Source organism: Balaenoptera musculus, chromosome 9, assembly GCF_009873245.2.
Source record: "Balaenoptera musculus isolate JJ_BM4_2016_0621 chromosome 9, mBalMus1.pri.v3, whole genome shotgun sequence".
NCBI lineage: Eukaryota > Metazoa > Chordata > Mammalia > Artiodactyla > Balaenopteridae > Balaenoptera > Balaenoptera musculus.
Window position 1 is genome coordinate 82,966,565 of NC_045793.1, and position 22,485 is coordinate 82,989,049.

The following is a 22,485-nucleotide window of genomic DNA, read 5'->3' on the forward strand; positions in this document are numbered from 1 at the left end:
GTCAGTCATAAGACCTAATGTCTAATTTTTGTTCCCCAATATTTAAAATGCCAGTGAAGTAGGGATATAAACTCTTTATGTAAAGACATTTTGGCATTTCATAATGTGTATAATAATAGATATCTTGAAAATGTTTGGTTAGTAGTAAGTCTCTTGGACTCTTTATTTTTGACCAATAATTTACATTTTCTGAGCACTTAACTCTGGTGTATTTCCTGTCCAAATTAAATAATTTCATTGCAAAATGTTCCTTGGTACCCAAGACATGTCCATATTTATTTTATGCCACAGCATAACAAAAATGATTATTTCTTAACTAGAGGTTTCAGTGGGTAGGAAACGTATTTGAATGGTATTTACTGAGAGACTAAAATCTTTGGACTTCACTGTAATTTAAGTACCATTTAGATCTCAGAGGTCAGTAAAAGTAGAAATTAAGCTTTATAGCAAAAATTGAACTGAATATTGAAAATGTAACCGGATTTTCAAAAAAAAGTGCTCACTGATGTTACCTACAGATATATATTGTTTACTTATGCTTTTTTTGTGTGCAATCTAGCAGACACTTGCAGCATCATTGAGGCCAAGGTCACAAGCAGTACAAAAGAATAAAAAGGGCTTTGAACTCTTCTGCTCTTATGTTGAAGTACTGTGTGCTGGTAACAAAATTATAACGAGGGCATTAGACATTTTAAATGAAGGTAATATATTGCAGTCTGCACTCAATGGCCAACTATTATGAATTAAACCTGAAAGCACCAAGCCCCAGTCACAGTGAAAACTTTAAACATTTTTAAAGAGAATAAGCATTTCTGTTCTTTACTATGACAGTCTAAAGACTACTAAGTGGAGTGTGCTTAGTAACAGATGGAGTTTATTAAGTGTCAATTACTCTCTCATCTCTTTGAACTTCTCAAAACAACCACATAGGTGTAAGATGTTATAAGTTATGGTTATACTCAGTGTATAGGTAAGCTAGTAGGCTGAAAGAGGCTAAAATTGCCCGCTGGGGTCTCCAGTTAGTAAGACAGAGCTGAAATTTGAGTCCAGATTCAATTTGTTTCTAGACCCTTTGTTCCTGTTACTCTATCACTCTATTTCTCAATTGTGCAGAAAAAAAGGGGGCTATCATTCATAAGAAAAGCAATAAACAAATAATTATCTCAGATAAGCAGCGTAATAGTGAGATTTCCAGGTCTAGTGCAGTATTTCTGCAGTTCTCTCCTAAGTGGCTTTCCTCAATCATTTGCTGCCTTTGAGTGGAACTTTGAAATTGTGGTTCAAACAATGTCAATTAGGCTCTAGAATTATTGACTCTTAGTGAATCCAGAGGTGAATCATTCTTAAGGCTGCTGAATACGAGAATTCAGTTAGGTAAACGTCTATAAAATTTAAGTATCTTAAGAATAGATGGAAATGACAGAATTCAGGTTAATATCTATGGAGGTCTGAGATAGAAAAAAGGATTTCTCCACTTTTGGGAAAACATACCCACTAGTTAGTAAAATTAATAGGCCCCCCCCCCAAAAGTTGCATGCTCTTATACTGTAATGATTATCATTTTAAAACTAGCTTTTTGCCTTCGAGCTATCGGGGTAAAGACCTACAGGAAAACTACTGTCGAAATCCTCGAGGGGAAGAAGGGGGACCTTGGTGTTTCACAAGCAATCCAGAGGTACGCTACGAAGTCTGTGACATTCCTCAGTGTTCAGAAGGTAAATGAACCTGAATGCCATGTGGGGCACTCTGCTCTCCCTTTGTGTAAAACTGCAACTCACATTAAAGGTTAACAAAATTGAATCAAATCACAATGAATATGATGTTCATTCAATTGCAACTATAGATCATAATTCGAGCATTTTTATAGGATGTTTTAAAAACTGATTATCATCAGATTAATGCAAAATAATGGAGCGAGTTATCAGTTTGAATTTCAAAAGAGCCTGAGGTATCTCTTCGGGGAGAGTAAAAGTTTGGGCTTCCTCATCTGCTGTTTTGAGCTCATAATAGCTCAAAATCTGCTCCCATACTTCACCTGAAAGGAGCAGAATGACACTTAGCCCTTTATGAGTAACGCTAATTCTACTCATCCAGAACCCGCTTTTGCAGAAGTTTTGTCAAAGCTATTTTGAAGTTGTGTGGCAAGGGTATACGGACCCAGAAGAGAATAAGGAAGGGGGTCACTGAAAGTTCGAGTGCCCTGTGTGTGTTTTGGTGAACCAAATTTGATACATAGTCTGGAACTGAATACCATTCAGAATGGTATCTGAAGAGATCAAAACAGTAGATCACAGGCTGTCTGGAAGGCAGGCACTCTAAACCCATGTCTGTGTCTTCACCTCCTCTCACAGCATGAAAGGGCACTGCCCTTACTTTTACAGTGGAAACTGAATGACCCGCAAGAAGGAAGAGTAACCATTTCAGCATTGTATGTGGCTTCATTTTTCTTGGTTATCTGGCTACTGAATAGCTGGCTTTTTTAGTTCTGTCAGAAACTAAAATACTAAAAATCAAAATGAAACATGGATTGAATTCTGATAAAAATTTAGTAGCATTTTGAAGTACTTGGGGTGGGGATTACGGCTGGAATGCTGTCTAATTTTTATAGTGAGATATTTTACCTGTTTGTTATTAACCAAATATTTTTTGAACTATTTCTTCCATAATATTCATTAAGTATTAGGTTGATATTTATCACATAAAAAGGCCATTGTTAGCTAATTGTCACAGAGAAGGTGAATTTGTTTTCTGTTGTTAGTTAATTTAAAATTCTTGAATTCATGTGCTAGAGCCAGTTCCATCTGTTTGTAAATTCTTACTTTCCATTCCATATCATACTCTGTTCACTATAACTTCTTGTTTTTCTTTTCTTTTAAAAATAATAAACTGATCTGTGATAACGTTATGAATGTCTGTTTTGTATGAATAAGTCTGTAATATTTGTCTTAAATTTACACATGGAAGAAAACCCTACTTTTAGGGAACTCTCCGCTATCACAGTTTTCTGAGTTTGAAAGTTATTGGCAAGGAGTTTTCTTTATTGGTTTTGTTTGACCTGGGACAGTGTTTTCAAGGGAAGGTAAATTGGTCAAACTTTAAACAGTTTAGCATTTATCTTGCCTGCCTAGTCTGTGGGAATGTGATTTTTCAACCCCTGGTTTAAAAGAAGAACCTTCATCAAACTATATTGGCATATATCTAAAATGACAGGCGGTGTAGAATAAATGTGATAAAAAATAAATGCTTGGAAAAATTTCTGGTATTCCTTATCTCATTAGAGTATACGTCCCTAATATTTTTTAATGATTTGAGGTCATCGCACCTCCCTTAGAAAAGGGCATTGATCATTAGTATGAATGGCAAATGATGCTATTGGTCACGGTGGCATTAAAGGTTGCAGATATGCTTTCTCTGGAAGCAACTAGAAGTCTGAAAGAGTAGAATAACCCTCCTGTGAGAGAAGTAAACCAACACCTGTCCTGTAGGCTAAACATATTTCAGGGACTGTGAATTGAGCTGTGATATTTAAATTCATGCTAACATAAAGAGTGTTTTAGCAGGATTTTAATGAAGGGTATCTAAAATAAGAAGAAGCATTGTCAATACATTAATGGAGAAAAATAGCTATTTATAAAATGGGTAATACAAAATATACAAAATAATGTAGATATGATGTAAATTTCTATTAAAATACATATATGAGGAAAACGCCTCAAAATCCACAATGTTTAAATAGTATGATGGGTGAGACATTTTAATCTATGGATATTGTAAATGTCAAGTTCCAAAGGTTATATTATTATGGATGAGATATTAATGATCACATCATTTTGTATACTTTAAAATTAAATAAGAAAAGTATGTGGTCAACTTTGGACTGTTCTTTGGAAAAGGACAAGTAGAACAGTATATATTTTTTGAAATTTTTCTAACTATATTAAAATATTTGCTAAATAATCACCTGAAATTTGTCTGCAATTTTGGTTCATAAAAATATATCTGGTATTTAAAGATTAAAATTATTTTCTTTTAATGTAAACCTTTGAAATATATTAAGCATTCCAAAATGAACACTCGTTTATCACATTTAGAACCTTACATAATTATGTAAAGAAAATATTACCATTAATGTTTAATTCAAAGATTATGGAAAACGGAGGTATATAAAATTTGACTTCTTGCTTTAACATTTGCTTGGGATTTAAAATAAAGCAATCACTAGTCATTGAAACAGATTTTTTAAATGATAAATATTCAAGTAAATGCATTTTATTAAGCCATAATCATTATTTTTAAATACCTTACACTTAAAATACCAAATAATACTGCCATAACTTTAAATGTGTAATTCCATACTCTGTGTGGCAAAAGACTTTTAAAAACAAAGATTTAAATAAAACTATTATTTATAAATGTGGATTTGTGAGACCATATTTTAAACATTCAGTTTTGCTGAGGTAATCACTAGCGTGGATTTGTCTGAGAGATATTTCCAAAATAGTTGTTTTAGTCTGTGAACTCATATCACTTGTGGTTTTATGATTGATAAAAATGGAACACAGTAATTTTTGAGTTTAGTTAGTATATGAGAAAGGTGTTAAATTAATCCTAGTTATATTACAATTCAGGTGTAGTTTTTGTAGTTTTCTATTATCAATTAGGGCAGAACTATAATTAGAAAAAGGTATTCATTTACTTACGAATATAAACATTTATTTAGTTTGAGCTTTTGTGAACTGGGACAGTATTTTGCTTTTGTTTGTTTTTTTTTAAGGGAAGAACTTGCTGGAACGGTTAAATAATACACTGGCAACAATAGAGAGAGTCAAAAGGAAATACAGCAGGAGGTGCAATCCTCACCCTCTTGCACTCTTATATAGATAATGCTTTCACCTGAGTCCTTGGTAGGTAGGTGGACTTGGTTTCCACCTATATGGCTTGACTTTGAGCTGGGAAAACTTAGAAGAGTCTTAGAATTCTTGAAGTTTGAGAAGTAAATATGAGTTCAAAATTTGCCTTTCTCGAAGTAATTTTTATGACTAACCTGACGGTTGGATGCAATGGAGAAACCACAAATTTTTCATCCTGGGATAAGATGGCCAGTCTCGTTTCTCCTAGCCCCCAATAGGTGAGAATCCAACAGGCAGGCAACCTACTGCTGTAAACAGGAGCGAAGAGGGTAATGAGGACAATACTGAGAAAAGGCAGGGAGACTGACTTTCTAAAAGTTTTGCTTTCAACCTATTTTAAAGTATGACCAGTAAGAATGTGTAGGAAACAAGTTAAAATATGTAGGACAAAGAGGCAATTAGGGAGAATGGAAAGAGCGCTGGACTGTGGGTCAGAGGACCTGTGTTCCAGGCACAGATCTGGCATTTTCTGTTTTAGGTAAGCCCGTTAAAACTTTTGTGAGCCTTGTTTTCCTCACTGCAAGGCTCAAATGATTCCTTATATGTTAAAAATACTGAATAATCAAAGAATATGTAACTATAATATACTTAGCATCTCAGTCCTATCACAGGATTCACTTAATTCCCACCCCAACAGCAACTTTCATTGCCTTCCAAAATCTAACATTCTTCGTGTTAACTTTTATTATTTTTCAATCTCATTAGGTCTGCACCTGCATTCATAACTCTCTCTTCACTTTACTATAAACATAGCATACTAATTCATGTTTCTGTACCGTTTATGTTATTTTGCCCCTTTATAGTTTATCCACATCTTATCCATCCTTCAAGGTCTAAGTAAAATCCATTCTCTCCTAAAAGCCAAACACTAAGAACTTTCAGAATTGAATAAATTATCTACAAACTTGCTACTCCACGTGAGGTCCAAGGACCAGCAGCAGCATCGTCCTCTGGGAACTTGTTATTAATGCCTCAGTCCTCATTCACTGAATCAGAACTTGCCCTTTATTTAACAAGATCTCAAAGTAACTTTTATGCACATTAAAGTTTGGCGAAGCACTGATCTACCGCTCATGCTGGAGAGCAGTCATCTTATAGAATCACCTGTTTCATTTGTGTAGCTATGTTTCCTTAAGAAAATTAAAAATTCTAAAGTTTCAGGAGAAGTGTTTTTTAATAATGCCCCAACACAGTTTCCCAGACAATAATTTTATTCACTCTAATTAGAAAAGGATATACTCTTATAAACTGCATTTTCTGATTGAGACAAAATAGGTATATTCTGATTCCTGAGTACTATACAAGATTAGAAATTGTACATGTGGATATTTTATCCCCTTATTTGTGATCATAGGATTCTATTCTACTCTTTCATTCAATACAGAGGAGCAAACAACAATGATCAATGTTGCCTCATTTTCTGTGAACATATCAAACCTTACATTCTTTTTAAAATGGGAACTAAGTTTGTAACCCCATTCAGATGGAAAGCTGAAATGTGATACTACATAACCGATGTGGAATTGACCTTGGCCAACCAGAGCACCTTTATCGGTATGCTCTTGGATCCCTCTCATTTATACTTCAGGAGCTTACTGACTGTTGTCTGGGGGATCTCAGTATCAAATGAGAGGAAGCTGAATTGGTCCCTTGTCTTAGTTCATAGATCAACCTACACGAAAAGAAGCAGATGGATCAGGCCAAATGGTTTCATGTTTTAGGGATTTAGTTATTAACGTCCTATTAGATTATAAAAATCAAAGGTTCAAAAGTGACGATTCTAATAATATATCCCGAATTTCTACAAATACTCATTAGGCTAGATCCCAGTGGATAAAACTAAACACTGATATCTTTTCCCACTTCAGCTAATGTTAGACGATCAGTAATCACAAGATACAAATGATGTGTTTGGGGAAGTTTGCCGGATTTGTAGGAAAGCCAAGCAATGATTTATTCCACAGAATGCCTGCTGTGCCACAAATCAACCTGTCCACTTGAGAAGCCTTATTTTCAGCTAGTTGATGTGATTCAGAGTTTTCAGTGTGGTATAAGAGGCCAGGCAGAAGAGAACTATTAATTAACTTCACAGAGTCATCAGCAATATCCAGCATAATTAGATCAGCTTATACATTTTAAAAACAGCAAGTACAAGAAGTTCAATAGCAGGTCATGTTCTATGCTAAGCTAGATAAGTATGTAAGTCTGCTCAGTTATTCGATGTGGATACTCACTGATAGAAAGGAACCATGATTTCGTCCTGTAAAATATTCACATTCTTTAAATAGTACCAGATTACTATTTGAAGCTGGTCTCTCAGATCTATCTGGTCCTGATCTTGGCATTAACTGTAGAAGTATGATGTGTACTCATTTTAAATTGTGTATTTTCTGTGTATGTGTTGCAGGGTAGGTTGAGAGAAGAGCACTGTCGTGTTTGACAGTATAGATATTGAGACCCCCGGCATTTTAGAACAACAAAGGGAAAATCCCCAAGGATTTTCAGTTTCTAGGTACCTTTTGGACAGTTATTAAAAAATTAGAAAGGCAGCATCTTGGCCCTATGGTAAATCTGTATGACACTAACTACAAAAATCCCATTTAAACTGTATGAAAAGTTCAGTAGGGAGTATTTTATGCCACTATTAATGGACATTACGCCCTAATTTAAAGTTAAAAGCGTACGTAAGTTTTTCTAAAAATATCCTTGCTAAACAGGTGATTTACTGTTCTTTAAATGGAACAGTGGTGTTCTTGATTTTGCTGTCAGAAGCAATTAACATGCCATGCTTTAATTTTATTAGTTGAATGCATGACCTGCAATGGGGAAAGTTATCGAGGCCCCATGGATCATACAGAATCAGGCAAGATTTGTCAGCGCTGGGATCATCAGACTCCACATCGGCATAAATTCTTGCCAGAAAGGTAAAATACCACCAAATCATGTGTCCAATGATTCTATTTACAAACTGTTATTTGCCCCATGGCAAATTACCATGGAAATTCTCTTGATATAATGTTTTCCTGATAGTCTTGGGGCACAGGGATTTATGATGAGGTATATGAGAGTGCTGGCTTCACCTCCAACTGGTCTTGGCTGATGAGGTTAAGAGTCCCTGAAATCAGGATGGTCCTGAACACAGGAACATCAGTGGCTGGAGAAGGAAAACACTAATAGAAGCTTCCTCTTTCCCTTCCGCAGCAGCAAAAAGAGAAAAGCTCATTCAATAATAACCACTTGGACAGGCCCAAGCTGGGGAGGGTGGCATTATTGTTAAATAAAAGTGAATGTGAATCTCCTCCTAGTGCCACACCTTCCGTGACTTAGGTAAAGTGGGGTCAATGTGCGACACCATGACGCAGCTCATGCCCATAGAGAGGGAATGAAAGGCGGAGCAAACAATTCTTTTGCTGCTTTCTTGTGGTGGATTTTGAAGTTGCCCATCTGGAAAAGTCAGGCAACCAAGTCTACTTTTCTCCTCAGGAGTAGGTTTTGAGTTTAAATGGTTTACAAATTATGTGTATTTTGGCCCATTCATTTCACAGGAAACATTTTAGTTGAAAAAAATTTTTCCTTCTTTTTATTATAAAGACTAAAAATACAAATAACTACAGAAGAAGGTCTATCCCCACCTTTCTTCTGAAATTGCTGAAAGGTGTTTTTTCTTTCTTCTTTCTCTTTTTGTCTTGCTCTTCTAGATGAAATTAAAACTGCTTTGTTTTTAAGTGCATCTCTTGTCTTTTAAGTGAGAGCACAAGGAATATGGTAGCAATTAAAAACAACTCGCCAATTCAGGACCCTGTTCATTTAAAGGGAGGTGGGTATAGAGAAAGTGGTGTGATGGAGTCTGTCTCTAGCTCTGCTGGAGGTGAGGGCATGACCTAGAAAGACTCTAGCTCTAAAATTGAGCTATCATTAGTAACATAGCTATTGAAACCTAACTTTCAGTTTGAACTTTAAGTCTGCCCTAGAAGAGGACCTGTTTTCTTAATGAGCATTCTACACGAGGTCATGTTTATGTAATCTGTCCTTAATTGGGCTTTATGAGAAGGGGATTCAGTTTGGGACCTCAACCAGTGGACCGGTACCAAGTGGACCTAACTTATTAGCAAAGGGGATGGTACTCTAGCCTTAGTAGAATATGCACAGTAATAGATTCAGCAGTCAATGATTAGCAGTCCTTGTAAGGCGAAACATAGAAAATCTCTTCTTTCCTCAGCTAACAGTATCCGAGCTAAGTCAAAAGTTATTTTGTGAGCTGAGAGCTGGGTGGTGTTCCAGGCAGATTTACATGACACTTTTCTTGGTGTGGTTTGCAGATATCCCGACAAGGGCTTTGATGATAATTATTGCCGCAATCCTGATGGCAAGCCGAGGCCATGGTGCTATACTCTTGACCCTGACACCCCCTGGGAGTACTGTGCAATTAAAATGTGCGGTAAGTTAGGGTCAAATTTATTGCTTCCTTTTCCTCTCACAGACTGGATCTAAGCAGGCGATTATTAGTGAGGCAGGTTAACAACTATTTTACTTGATACTTTAACGTGTATAGGTTTTAACATTTTTAGAATGTGTTACATAATCCTACCCAATCTTTTGCATTTCAGAGAGCCATTATTTTGAAAGAGATACACACACAAGTGCACACGTACACACAAAACATTTATACTTATGGCAAAGACCTAAACATTCTCATGTTACCAAGAAAAAGGGAAAAAAATCTACAGAGGGATCAGGGATTATGTGCAGTATCATAATGTCATTAGGGCCATAAGAGCTAGGACCTCAGATTCTTACCTTCCAATCCTGTATCCTTTCCCTACCTATCCTCCCAGACATAACATGAGCTGTCAACTGACTATGCACATCTTCTGGTGAATGACAGAGGCTGCAATGTAGAAAACTAAGTCTAACAGAAGATTCTCACAGACATCTTTAATCTCTAGTAGCTGATCCTCACCTCTCTGGCCTCCTTATACACAGCCTGCATTCTCTTTCAACCTGTTTTTTAGCAGTCCTACTATCCTTCTATATACTGGCCTTTACCCAACTTTCCTGAGTTTATGATAAAAGCTTCTTTTCTTACTTGCTTTGTGATATCCCTTTGAATCTGTACACTTGGTCCTCTCCTCCACAGTTAACTCACACATTTTTATTCTTCTCTGAAATAATCCTGGATAATAATTAGGTGTAAACATGCTTTTATTTTTATGTGTACAGTCTTATTTTTTCAACTGTATCCTAAAATGCTTTCAAATCAGAATTGCATAAATTTAGTAATGTGGAATCATGTTATAAATTGGCTGGCTAATATAAAGATATGTATATCTAGAGAGAAAAATGTAAAGACATACAATCAGGTACCAGCACCCAGAATGATAAATATACAATTATGAGGCTATGGATAGGGATTTGCATATTTCCCTAGATTGGCATGATGAGGCTATTTCTTTGAACAGACTTATTCAGTATTATCTACACTATGATACTGCCAAGGTAAATATCTCTCCACTTAGACCTGCTAATAAAAGGAAATGTTTTGGACGACTCAAATAAAACCCACAGAAAGGAGATGTGTCTGGCATATGTGAAATAACTGCAGAATCTGGAAGGCTCTCAATGTGAACACAGTGTTCCAAGGAAATTGAACCATCTGTTTGGTCCTTAAAATAAGGGATGACTCTTGTGACAGTGTTTCTCTGTATAGATTGGTTAGTTCAACTCAATGAGTTTTAAAATCTTGTTAATCTGTCAGTAATTCTAGACCAGCTAGGTACAATAAACCAATAGTTTCCCTTCCATTTTTCTTTTTGTGTGTGTTTTAGGCACTCATAAATCGTCTCTGGAATAAGACCAGTATAAACAGACACACACACACACTCACATGCATATTCATTGGCACATTCACCTTTCAACTGGCATGCATAAGACTGGCTATTTTTAAAAGACATTGGGAGAGGAAAAAAACAGAATGAATATGACACTTCTAACTGTTAGATAAATTTCTTTTTCTTTTCTGTCCACAGTTAGCTATTTATACAACTAACGTGCAACAATTCTGATGGCTTTTTTAAACAGAGGGTGATGTTTATAGGATGCTAATTCTAAGAAAATGGTGGTAGAATTTGTGACCCAAACCTATATACAGTATATAGTATATACAACCTATATAGTATATACAACCTATATAGTATTAATATATACAACCTATATACAGTATATAGTATATACAACATGATGATTAGGGGGTGCTGACCCTCCTGGGTTCCTCTGTATCCGTGAGTTCAACCAACCTTGGGATCATGTAGTACTATAGCATTTACTCTAGAAAAAAACCAGCGTGTAAGTGAACCCATGCAGTTCAAACCCATGCTGTTAAAGGGTCAATTGTAGTTAAGATAAAAATATTTTCAGCTTTGGGAATATTTTTAAAATATTTTATTACAGGACAGATTTTAGTTTGTAAACTTATATATAGAGGCTATATTTTTATTAAAATTAATGAAATAAAGTGACATTCAGGAATTTTGGAAAGCATAAGAGAGAATGTCTTCCAGATATTTTGGCTTATACATATAGTAAAGGCTACAATGCAAAACTAAGGAATTTGGTGATGGTTTCAATTGTGTATTAATTTTCTATTGCTGCATAACAAATTATCAAAAACTTGGTAGCTTAAAATAACACATATTTCTTATCTCATGGTTTCTGTGGGTCAGGAGTCAAGGCATGAGTCAGGTGTGTCCTCTGCTTAGGATCTTACAAGGCCACAGTCCTGGTGCCCACCAGACCTATTGTCTCATCTAAGACTTGGTGTCCCATTCCGATATTCCAGTTCAGTTTCTTGTGGTTGTAGTGCTGAGATCCTCAACTCCTGGAGACTGCCTGATGTTTCCTACCACATGACCCTCTCCACAATATGGCAGTTTACTTCTTCAAGGCCAACAGGATAGCTTTCTGTTACTTTCAACCTCTGACCTCTGCACCCTCTTCCATTTATTTATTAAGAACTTTTTTCAAAGGTATTAAAATTTTATAAGCCAACTTACCCAAGATTCTGCACTGGGGATGAATGTCAAAAGGACTTGTTCAGAAATCATATCCTTTAGAACTTCCATATAATTTCTTTCCGCTTAACACAGAGTTGTGAAAGGTAAAAATAACAGTGTTTTGTTTTCCTGGGAAAATAGTACATCTTTATTTGGGAAAATGATTGAAAAATAACTGGTCAGTTTTTGCCTCCACACTGTGATTCGATGCAGAAGGCTCTGCACCTGCTTTTAAAGAGCTCACCTGATTAGGTCAGGCCCACCTAAGGAAGTCTTCCTTTGATTAATTTCAAGTCAACTGACTGGGAACTTTAACTACATCTACAAAATCTCTTCACTTTTGTTGTACAACATAAGCTAATTACAGGAGTGGCTCTCCCATTATATTCACAAGTTCTACCCGCACTCAAGGGGAGGGGGTTACAGAGTGTACATCAGTGGATAGGAATCTTAGGGGTGTATTAGAATTCTGTATACCACACACATATTTACCTGCACTAGTTGTAACAGAATATTGATTGTCACTTTTTATTTGTATCATTTGATTCCTCCGTGAGCTTTCTGGTTTTCTCTCAGTCCCAATTGCTTGAATTCATTCTGAGTTTTCAATATGGTTGAAGAAAAGAATAGAGTTTATGATTGTGTCACTTGTCTTCTCTAAAGTTGAAGGGGAATTTTAAAACTCTTTTTTTATTATATAATAACTGTATAAGAAGGTTATAATTGCTACCATTTATTTAACATCTACAGAAAGGTGCTTTCCATCTACTGTCAATAATCCTCATTTCAATTCTACAAAATGACTGTGATTAGGTAGGCCAGTGAGAAAGGTGTGCAAAGACATGATGGGTAAAGCAGCACGGCAATATTCAAGACATGGTAATTAGGTTGATATGAGTTGGGATGGGGTAAAGACAGAGAAATGGAAGAAGATAAGAAAAATAAGATTGATGTGAGGCAGATGAAGTAGGATCCAAGAGTGGCCCATCCAGTTACCATGAGAAACACTGAAAAATTAAGCAGAGAGAGTGGTCTTATCTGATTTGTCATCTAGAACAGTAGCTTCCAAATCGGTGTCTATGAAACCCAGGGGAACACAAAGACTGTCCTAGGGGTTTATGGGCATGGATAGGTTAAAGGGCTCAAATTCCAGCTCCTAGTTTTCTATATGAATTCTTTCCCAAAGTCTTCTGCTTGAGATGCATGTGTTCCCAAGGAGTCAGTCAAGTTCAACTTCCTCCCTGCCCATTGACAACTGCCCTTTGCTACTTTATTGAAAAAAGGCAAACTGCTAATCCTTCCTGAATATTAATGTGGTGCACTGTCCTGGGGTGTAAAAACCTTGGGGACACTAAACAAAGAGACCTTTGAAAATACTATATATTATTTTTGTTTATCATTTATGTTCTGCTAATAATTGTATAACTCTATCCATAACATGTGTACATATATATGTATATTTGTGTGTTTGTGGCTGTGCGTGTGTTTAGTATAGTGTGCATTTATCTCTTAGAATTTTGTGGTCACAAGAAATTAAAAGAAAATTAAGTATATAAAAATCTTTCAGGAAAGTATGATAGGTGAGGAATAAAAGACTCTCCAACATAAAATAAAATACATTACACTAAAATAACATTCTTTGGGTAAAGTGGAATGGAAAAATGATTCAAGGAGAAAAAGAACTTGATAATGTACATTTTATCCAGAAAAAGGTATAGGTATCAAATCACTGTGGTATTTAGAGTCCATTAAATCCATTATAGAAGAGTGATATAAAAATTTTCAATTTAAAACTATCAATAGTTAAAACATGCTAGAAATCACATCTTTTGCAGCTATTTAAACTTAGCATAAAAAATGTAAATGTCAACTTAAAAACAAGAGAGGGAATATAAATATTTTTTCAAAATTATTTTAGTAACAGGAGCAAAAACAAAAACAAATTAAAAAAACCAACAACATTTGAAGACTACTGATCCAGGAGAATTACTATGTATTCTGGGTAATTAGCATGGAGAGGGCTGAGCAAGGAGGCAGGTGCATCTGATAAGAGTTGATTTTAACAGGCAAGTAAGAAATAAAGAGAATGGGAACTAAGGCAGTAAGCAGTGCCAATAACAATGTGAAGGAGGATGTGAGCAATATTAAAGAGTTAGAACGTCCCATATATAATGATGAATTGGATAATGTGGGAAATGAGATAGGGAAAAGGTAAAGTCTAATATTCTTCCTAAGTTATTGGGTAGATGATACATATTTAACGAGGTATAAATTTGAGGAGAAAGATAATAAGTTTGGTTCTGCTTATATTGAGACGCAGGTGCTTCATATCTGTGCTCAAAGTACATCTAAGTTCAGTCTTCCCTGAAGGTCATGCAGAGTCATAAGTGAATAGTGATAGCAGAAGCCTTGGACATAGTAGCAATCCCAGGAAGCATAGAGAGAGCATAAAGAGGAGTTTTTGCCCCTTTTCTATAGAATTCATTAAATAAATATTTGTTGAGTAGCTCTTATACGTCACATGCTTTCCTAGTTGTTGGGAACTTTCCTAGAAGTGAACAAAACAGACCAAGATCTATGATAAAATTAAAATTTCAGAATTTTAGCATGAACTAGTAAAGTAAAAGCTGACATTGCCTTGACACTGGGCTATTTACACCAGATCCAAGGTGTTGAATACTGCTCTCAATTCCTTTTATTTGTTAAAAAGCTGAATGAACTACAAATTTATTGTAGTGTCACTTTGCTTCCAACTTTCAGTCTTACAATTAGTGTAACACTAAAAGTGAAGGATGAACATTGCTCATCACCTGACAAATGTGTAGCAGGGTATTCTGGGACAGGCCTTCTCAGTGCTCCTTCACACCATGTTCTTCAGAAGGTGACATCTACCTAAATGGCAGCAGCCCACACATATTCTGGCTGTGTAACTTTTAACAGACTTCCAAGAATATGAAATTTTAAGACACTGCAAACATATAGCAAGATGGGAAGTCCCATGCAGTGCTTAAATGAAGTACTGATTTTTTTATGGTTTTCCCCTATAATAATAACTTTGTATTCTGAATAAGAGTTTGTTCTAGACATTAGTTCACTGCTTTTCAGACAGAAATAATATTTGTTGTGCTTTTCTGAAGTGAACTTTAGTAGCTCTTTGGCAACTGAAAAGCTAACTTGTGGTTAATGCCCCTTACCTTGTGGTTGATGTCCCTTAGCTATCCCACTGAGTATTTAAATCAGTTGGACTGAAGGCATCTTTACACATTATTGAGAACCCCAAATTGTCCGCGTGGGTTACATGAATCAATATCTACCGTATTGGAAATTAAAACATAAATTAAAAAACATTTAATTCATTAAAAATAATAAGCTCATTGGATGTTAATAAATATAACATTTTAAAAGAAAAATAACTATTTTTTTCAGAAAAATAGGAAGGACAATGACATTGTTTTAGATTCTTTGTAAATTTCTTTAATGTTACCTTAATTAGAAGACGATAGCTGAGTGTCTCATATTTGCTTCTGCATTCAGTCTTTTGGGATATCATACATCAAGTGCAACTGGAAATTCCACTGTAAAAAGGACAAGTGACATCTTAGCATTGTTATGAAAACAGTTTTGACCTCCTAGATCCCTGAAAAGATCTCTGGAACTCCAGGTATCCCTCTGAGAACAACTTTCTTGCTACATGTCATACGTGTAAGGCTGATGTCCCATTAAAATATACCTACTAGGATATACCTGTTGGCTGTTCCAATTGTTCCCCCACCTGTTACCACCAGCAACTTGCCTGGTTGGAGACTTTTATCGTGTATTATCTTTTTCTCTGATTTTCTTCATTTATCCTATAGGATGGTCTAATCTGCTTTTTTTAAGCTCTCTTTTGCATGATTGGTACCACCATTTACACAGTTTAAAATCCAAAAGCCTAGAATAATCCTAAACATGCTCTTTCCTTCACTCCTCACATTTGACCCATCATTAAGTCCTGTCAATTTTATTTTCTATGTATCTATCAAATCTCCATTTCACTTCATCACTGTCTCCTTTATCCAAGACAGCATTATTTTTCATCTTGAATATTTGGGTGGCCTTCTGAGTGGAGCTATATCCACGTTCACCAGCTTTCCCCTCCAATCCCTTCTCCACACTGCAAACAGGATGACATTTTTAAAAAATCTGAATATATCATTCCCTATGCCTAGCATACCACACACATACACAACAGTTTAAAACTCTTCAATCATTTCCTTTGATCTTAGGACACAGACAAAACAAAACCATCCTTTACTCCTCCACCCCTATCTTTAGCCTCATATACATTTCTCTCCATGCTCTCTGTTCCAGCCAGAATAGTTTTCTCCCTATACCTCATATTTTCCATATTCTCATTATAGTTCCTTCACCCCTGCCATCTCCTCTCCCCTGAAAAATTTTCTCTTCCTTCCTCACCTAGTTGACAGCTACCCATTGTTCAAATTTCAAGTCAGTTATCATTTCTTCATTTGACTTCCCTGACTGGGTCAAATTCCTTATTGTATATTTATAGCAACATAAATCTCTCCTTCCATGTACTTCTCAGAATTTGGTTTTTACATTTATTTTTGAAGTTATTTGGTTAATAGCTGTCTCTATCAAAATTTGTAAGTTCCAACAGGGTAAGGACCAGGTCGTTTTTGTATTCCACAGAGTTACCACATTGCCTTGCACGTGACAGGAGTTCAACAAGTCTGTTGAATGAACGACGGTTACCTTCCTGCTCAGTGGTAGTTTTCATTTTCTTTTAGTGTCTCCTGGAATTTCTTCTATGCTTCTTGATTTTCATACGAAAACTTGGCTTCTCCCAAACATTGCCAACCAGGAAGATTTGCTTCATACCTTCTTCCCGTCACCTCAACTCATTGTCAGTTTTCATGCTTCCATGAGCTAGTTTTGTTCCTTCGTTGCTTGATGTCTTGATGGCTTTTCCTTCAACAAAATAAACAAATCTTGTCATATTTTACCTTATTTTTCACTTCCTCTTTCTTTTCCTTCTTATTTTTTAAACTTCTAGATATGTAAGTGTCCACATCCATTTTATATTTTTAAGAGCTTTACTGAGGTATAATTGATATTTTAAAACATCACATATTTAATGTACACAGTTTGATAGGTTTGAACATATACATACACCCATGAATCCATCTCCACAGTCAAAGATAATAACCATATTCATCACCTGCAAACGTTTCCTCCTGCCCCCTTTTGCCTTTGTGTGTGTGTGTGGTAAGAATACAACTCTCCTAACAACTGTTTAGTATACAACACAGTATTGCTAACTATAGGTACTATGTACAACATTGTATAGTAGATCTACTATACATAATAGATCTCTAAAACTTATTCATCTTGCATAACTGAAACTTTATTACCTGTTGAACAACTCTCCACTGCAGAAGTGTGGCCGAGGCAGATCTTTGATAGTTAAGATTTCTATCAAAATTATCATTGTGGACTGAATTGTGCTCCCCACCACCCACAATTCATATGTTAAATTCTAAGCCCTGAATGCATTTGGAGATAGGGCTTTTAGGAGATAATAAAGGATAATGAAGTATAATGGCGGGATACTAATCCAATGGGATTTGTGGTCTTATAAGTAGAGGATGAGAGTGATCTCTCTCTCTCCCTACCATATGAGGACATAGCAAAAAGGTATGTCTATACGTTCATCTACAAGCCAGGAAGAGAACTCTCACCAGGAACCATTGGCTGCCACCTTAATCTTGGACTTTACAGCTGCCAGAATTATGAGAAAATATATTACTGTTGTTTAAGTCACCCAGTCTTATTTTGTTACGGTAGCTTAAGAAGATATGTTGCCATTAGTACTACATAAAAAGAATCCTTCCTCCTAGTAACTAATGTACGCTGGCATCATTTTAAAGGAATATGTAACCTTTTAAACTTCAGTGTCTCTGTGTGTTGGGAAAATAATTTTAGCAAATTATTTTCTTTCTTAAAGAAAGCTGATTATTTCTCTAAATTTTATTAATTCATCCAAGGCGAGAACAGAGATTCATAGAAATATAATCCTCTTATTGTATTCTGTGTCAGGAAAAAACAGTGCTATCAATATCCTTTCTCAAGGGAAAGATCTTGTATTGGAGGTCTTTTCCAAGTCATCTTCTAAGGAGTAAGAGTATAGGATTGAAGACCTTTCATGAAAGTCTTGTCTTTTGAGTATTTTATACCAGAAAAGTCTTGGATAAAGTCCAGAGAAAAGTTTCAGACAGGAATCCCAGGTCCACATGGAAAGAAAACGTGCAAGCAATTTGAGGTTTGTGCTTTGGAGGTCTTTATACTATTTTCCCACGTCAATTTTAAAACAAGAAGCTCTTTAAATTTACATTGAGCCTGATCCTGCCCTTTGCGGCCCAAAGAGCACAAGTCTGTTGACGGGAAAGTAGCTTTACACACTGTTCTAAATATCCAGGGACCATCATAAAGTAAATCCTATATTTCAATTGCTCTTCAGTAGCTGGGAATAAGAAGTGGGTTGGGTTGAATTATTCCAAGAATAATCAGGTATTTGTCCAATGGCCTAAGAAGCAACTTGTTCTTAACTACAGGCAAAAGAATAGCAATAGCTTGTCACCACTAAGAAATCCAGGGGTTTTGGAGGGTTAAGGGGACAGTAAACATAAGGGTTGACTTATTGTCCATGTAAAGCTTATGGATCCCTAGGTGTGGTTTTCTGTAATATACATTTGCACCACATTCTCCAGTTGCCATTCACGGACCTCTGTCAGGGCCTTGTGGCCTCTCTGCAAGGATTTGGCTAGTCTTTCACAGAGAAAAAGTTTCGATTTATTATATGTTGTCTTGTTGTGTTGATCTCTTTCTGTTGGGGGGCGAGAGGGTTTTCCCAACAATTACATAACACTTAATGTTCATTCTCTCAACAAATCTATTCAAACCTTAAAGTTCTCTACCAAATAGTAGAGCAATCAGATCATAGCAGGTCCACACCAGCAAAGTGAAATTAATGTTCCAAGAGGCAACCATTGTATTTGATCATGTTCTAACAAACAGGACAGTGGAAAATGTCAATAGCAAATGTTGTTTTCCTTAAAGCATTTCCAAATAGAAAACTTTGTGTCAGTCATGAAAGAAAAACATTCCTTCACTCATAGGCCACTGAGGATCATATAAATATCTTTGCATCTGCTTCCAAAGGGTGACCACCACTGACACCCCTGGCAAAATGCTTTATTTGTGAGGAACTCTCAGAAGAGTTCCTGGTATTTTCAGTGTGAGCTTGGTAGACATACTTGCAAAAACATTTGTAGATGTGGGGATGCAGTATTTTAAAAACATGTTGCTTTGGCTAAACTTGATAATGTTCAGCTGATATTGGGGATGTTTCTGTGTTTCTTTAACTCTTCACTAGGCCACTGGAGACTCTTCAGAGCCTTCCCTTATTCAGGTCTCATGTTTAAGTATTAAGTCCAAAGGAATAGCTTTCCCAACATTTAATAGCCCTTTCCCAATCAATTGGCATGAAACATTTGTTTTGTTTTTGCACCAAATTTTGATGTTTATATAGTGGGACAGCTGAAGGAGTCTATTTTATTGTGGTTCAGGAATAATTCCTTTTGTTCGAATCATAAGTATTCATGCAGGCAACAAAGATCAGACATTTACATCACAGTTAAATGGTCTATGGACAAATCATTCATCATGGTCCCCATCAGATAATATTTATTAAACAGCTGCATGAAGTCGCAAAATAACTCTTGCTAATTGATGAAAACTGTGTAGTTACCTTGTTGTACTAATATATCTTTTTGCCTATATTATTTATTCTATACATTACCACCAGAATTATGTAGCTTTTGTTTATGGGGTTACTTTTACCAGCTGAATGTGAAATGGGATAAATACAGATGCACTAACTTCAGAGGGTACTTTTTAAATAAAGAAAAATACTATGTGAATACTGCTAGTTTGTAGTTAAAATCAAAATAAATATTTCCACTGAATTAAAACACAACAATAAGTAAAATTGTCAAGTTGTTTCAGTTATATATTTCAAAGTTACAGATACTTATTAAAATGAGACAAAAATAATAATATTATTTAGATTCTTTACACTTGATAGGGCCTGACTTAGCTCAGGCTGCTATAACAGAATACCATAGACAGGGTGGATTCTAAACAACAGAAATGTATTTCACATAGATCTGGAGGCTGGGAAGTCCAAGATCAAGGTGATAGCAGGTTTGGTATCTGGAGAGAGCCTGATTCCTGGTTCACAGATGGTTCACACTTTGCCCTGTGTCCTCACGTGGTAGAAGGAGCAAGGGAGCTCTGCAGGGTCTCTTTTATAAGGATACTAATCCCATTTATGAAGGCTTTGCCCTTACAACCTAAACATTTACCAAAGGGTCCAACTCCTAATACCATAACATGGGGATTAGGATTTCAACATATGAATTTGAGGAAGACACAAACATTCAGTTTATAGCAAGGCCTAATGAAAATTTGTATTTATTCTGTACAATATTGTATTTTATGAATGTGCAGTAATTCTTTGTATTCTGTAATTTTTGTAATTTCAAAAGGTTCTAGTTTCCACCTCCAAATTAGAATCTGTTAAATAATCCAAATTATTTAATCCAAATCCAAAATTTTGGTTTTTAGTCTAACCATTTTAACTTACATTGTCTTTTAGTGAATATTTAGTGACCCCCTTAAAGTAAGTTTATATCATAAGTTTTAAAATATAATAATGAAAGTTTAGAAAAAAATCTTTGACATAATTGTTCAAATGAGGATTTTATGATAGCTACTTTTAAAGTGAAAGATTCTTTAATTAAATCTTGCTGGGAACCTCTGCAGTTGAGGTGCAAAGTTAGTACAACAATTCAGGTCTCTGAACTTGACACTGAAATTTTAGTGTATCAATCAGCAGTGAAATATTTTCCTCAGTATTCTTATATAGGTACTCTTTTCTCTGACCTAGGGTTTTTGTAATATAGATATTTCTTTTCACAGGGAATCCTAAAATTTGAAAAGTTTACCCTCAAATTAGAAAAATTTTTATCTTCTACTAGCTTTTAAATTTTATCAGTCCTCTTTTTTCATTGTTTAGGTTGATGTCTGGAAAATCATACTAGAGTCCAAGGAGCTCAGTGTGTTAATCTCTGATGGGCTTAGCCTTGAACTAGGTACTTAGTGAGATGTGATAGGCCCATATCTAGCCAAACGTGGCCCTGGTTGACTCATCAAGACTGGATTCTTTGGTAACAAGTTCACAGTGCCAAAATAATACTGAGAAGAATGGATCAGTAATACACGAATAAAACAAAACACACACAAATAACTAAGAAAGTAAGAGAGCTGTAGTACCTAAGTCAGGCAATGAAATCTGTGAGATTAGTGGAAGTGCTTTTGCTCTGGCTGCCCTAACTCTGACCTTCCTCCCATTGTCAGTATTCTGAGTCCTAACTGAGGTCACAAGTTTGCTGCCCAAGAGCTTGTACCCAAGAAGTGGGAGAATCAAAACTTTTCTTCTTAAAATGTTAAGCTAATGAATTGATAGATTCCTGGGGACATTCGTTTTGTCTTCTTTCACATCATAGTTTTATAATTAGAATGATATATGTCAGTACAAGCTTGACCTTTTACCTGTTTTAGAGTTGTCACCCTTTAAAGACTTCCTACACATACTCAGTTTCCTCAAATCATGTAACAATCAACTCAAATCAGCAGAAAAATAGCTTAGTAGCATTTGTTTTAATGAAATATAGTTCTAACCCTCAGAACCTATGAAATCCATCTTATTTTCTATTTCATCAAAGAACTTCAGGTAATATTAAAATCGTAATGAACTTGGTTAAACAGCACCAACTTCTTCTGTACAAGTCATTTCTCTCAGTCCAAAATTTTTGTTCTTCCTAAATCAATATATATTACCAATATCAATACATATAAATTCTCTAAGCCATCAACTCTCAATGACCATTCTATAGGTCAATCTCTGGACATTTTCTCATGTCCATTTGAATTTCCTTTCAATTTACGATATTTCTGAGCTGCATTTCTATACCCTAAAGTAGATACATAAGAAATAAAAACACATTTTAAGATGAGCTGAAGAAGAGATTTTTTTAAAAAGAAGAGTTATTAAAAGAGCAATTTTTGGAAATCTGTATATAAAACATTCTAGTGATTGGGATGGTCATTAATTAATCCACCTTTTTTTCCCCACAAAACTTCATAGAATAACTCCAAACTTAGGCTCTACTTAGTTTGCATGGAACTCAATGAAATAAAGCATTCAGCCACATAAGGTAGTAATTATTTGTAAGAAAGAAAGAAATTTAAAATAAAGTTAAAGAGCCACTTTAAAAGAATTTACACCATTAAATATGAAACACTATTATAGACATCCCTAGCCTCTGAAGGCATGTCTAATTCTAACCTCTCCTTTGGAGAAATGATGCATCGAATTCCAGAATGGATGAATCAAAGACATT

At 35.5% G+C, this 22,485-nt stretch overlaps 1 protein-coding gene across 3 annotated transcripts in view; it reads left to right on the forward strand.

Moving 5' to 3' along the window:
- HGF (hepatocyte growth factor) overlaps positions 1-22,485 on the forward strand; it is an 81,910-nt gene that overhangs the window by 25,346 nt on the left and 34,079 nt on the right. For 2 of the 3 annotated variants that reach the window (XM_036863601.1, XM_036863602.1), the window contains 3 exons: positions 1,573-1,715; positions 7,714-7,834; positions 9,230-9,348. In XM_036863601.1, the coding sequence (XP_036719496.1) occupies positions 1,573-1,715; positions 7,714-7,834; positions 9,230-9,348 (383 nt within the window). The remainder of the gene's footprint in view (positions 1-1,572; positions 1,716-7,713; positions 7,835-9,229; positions 9,349-22,485) is intronic. The other variant, XM_036863603.1, reaches the window with a different exon arrangement.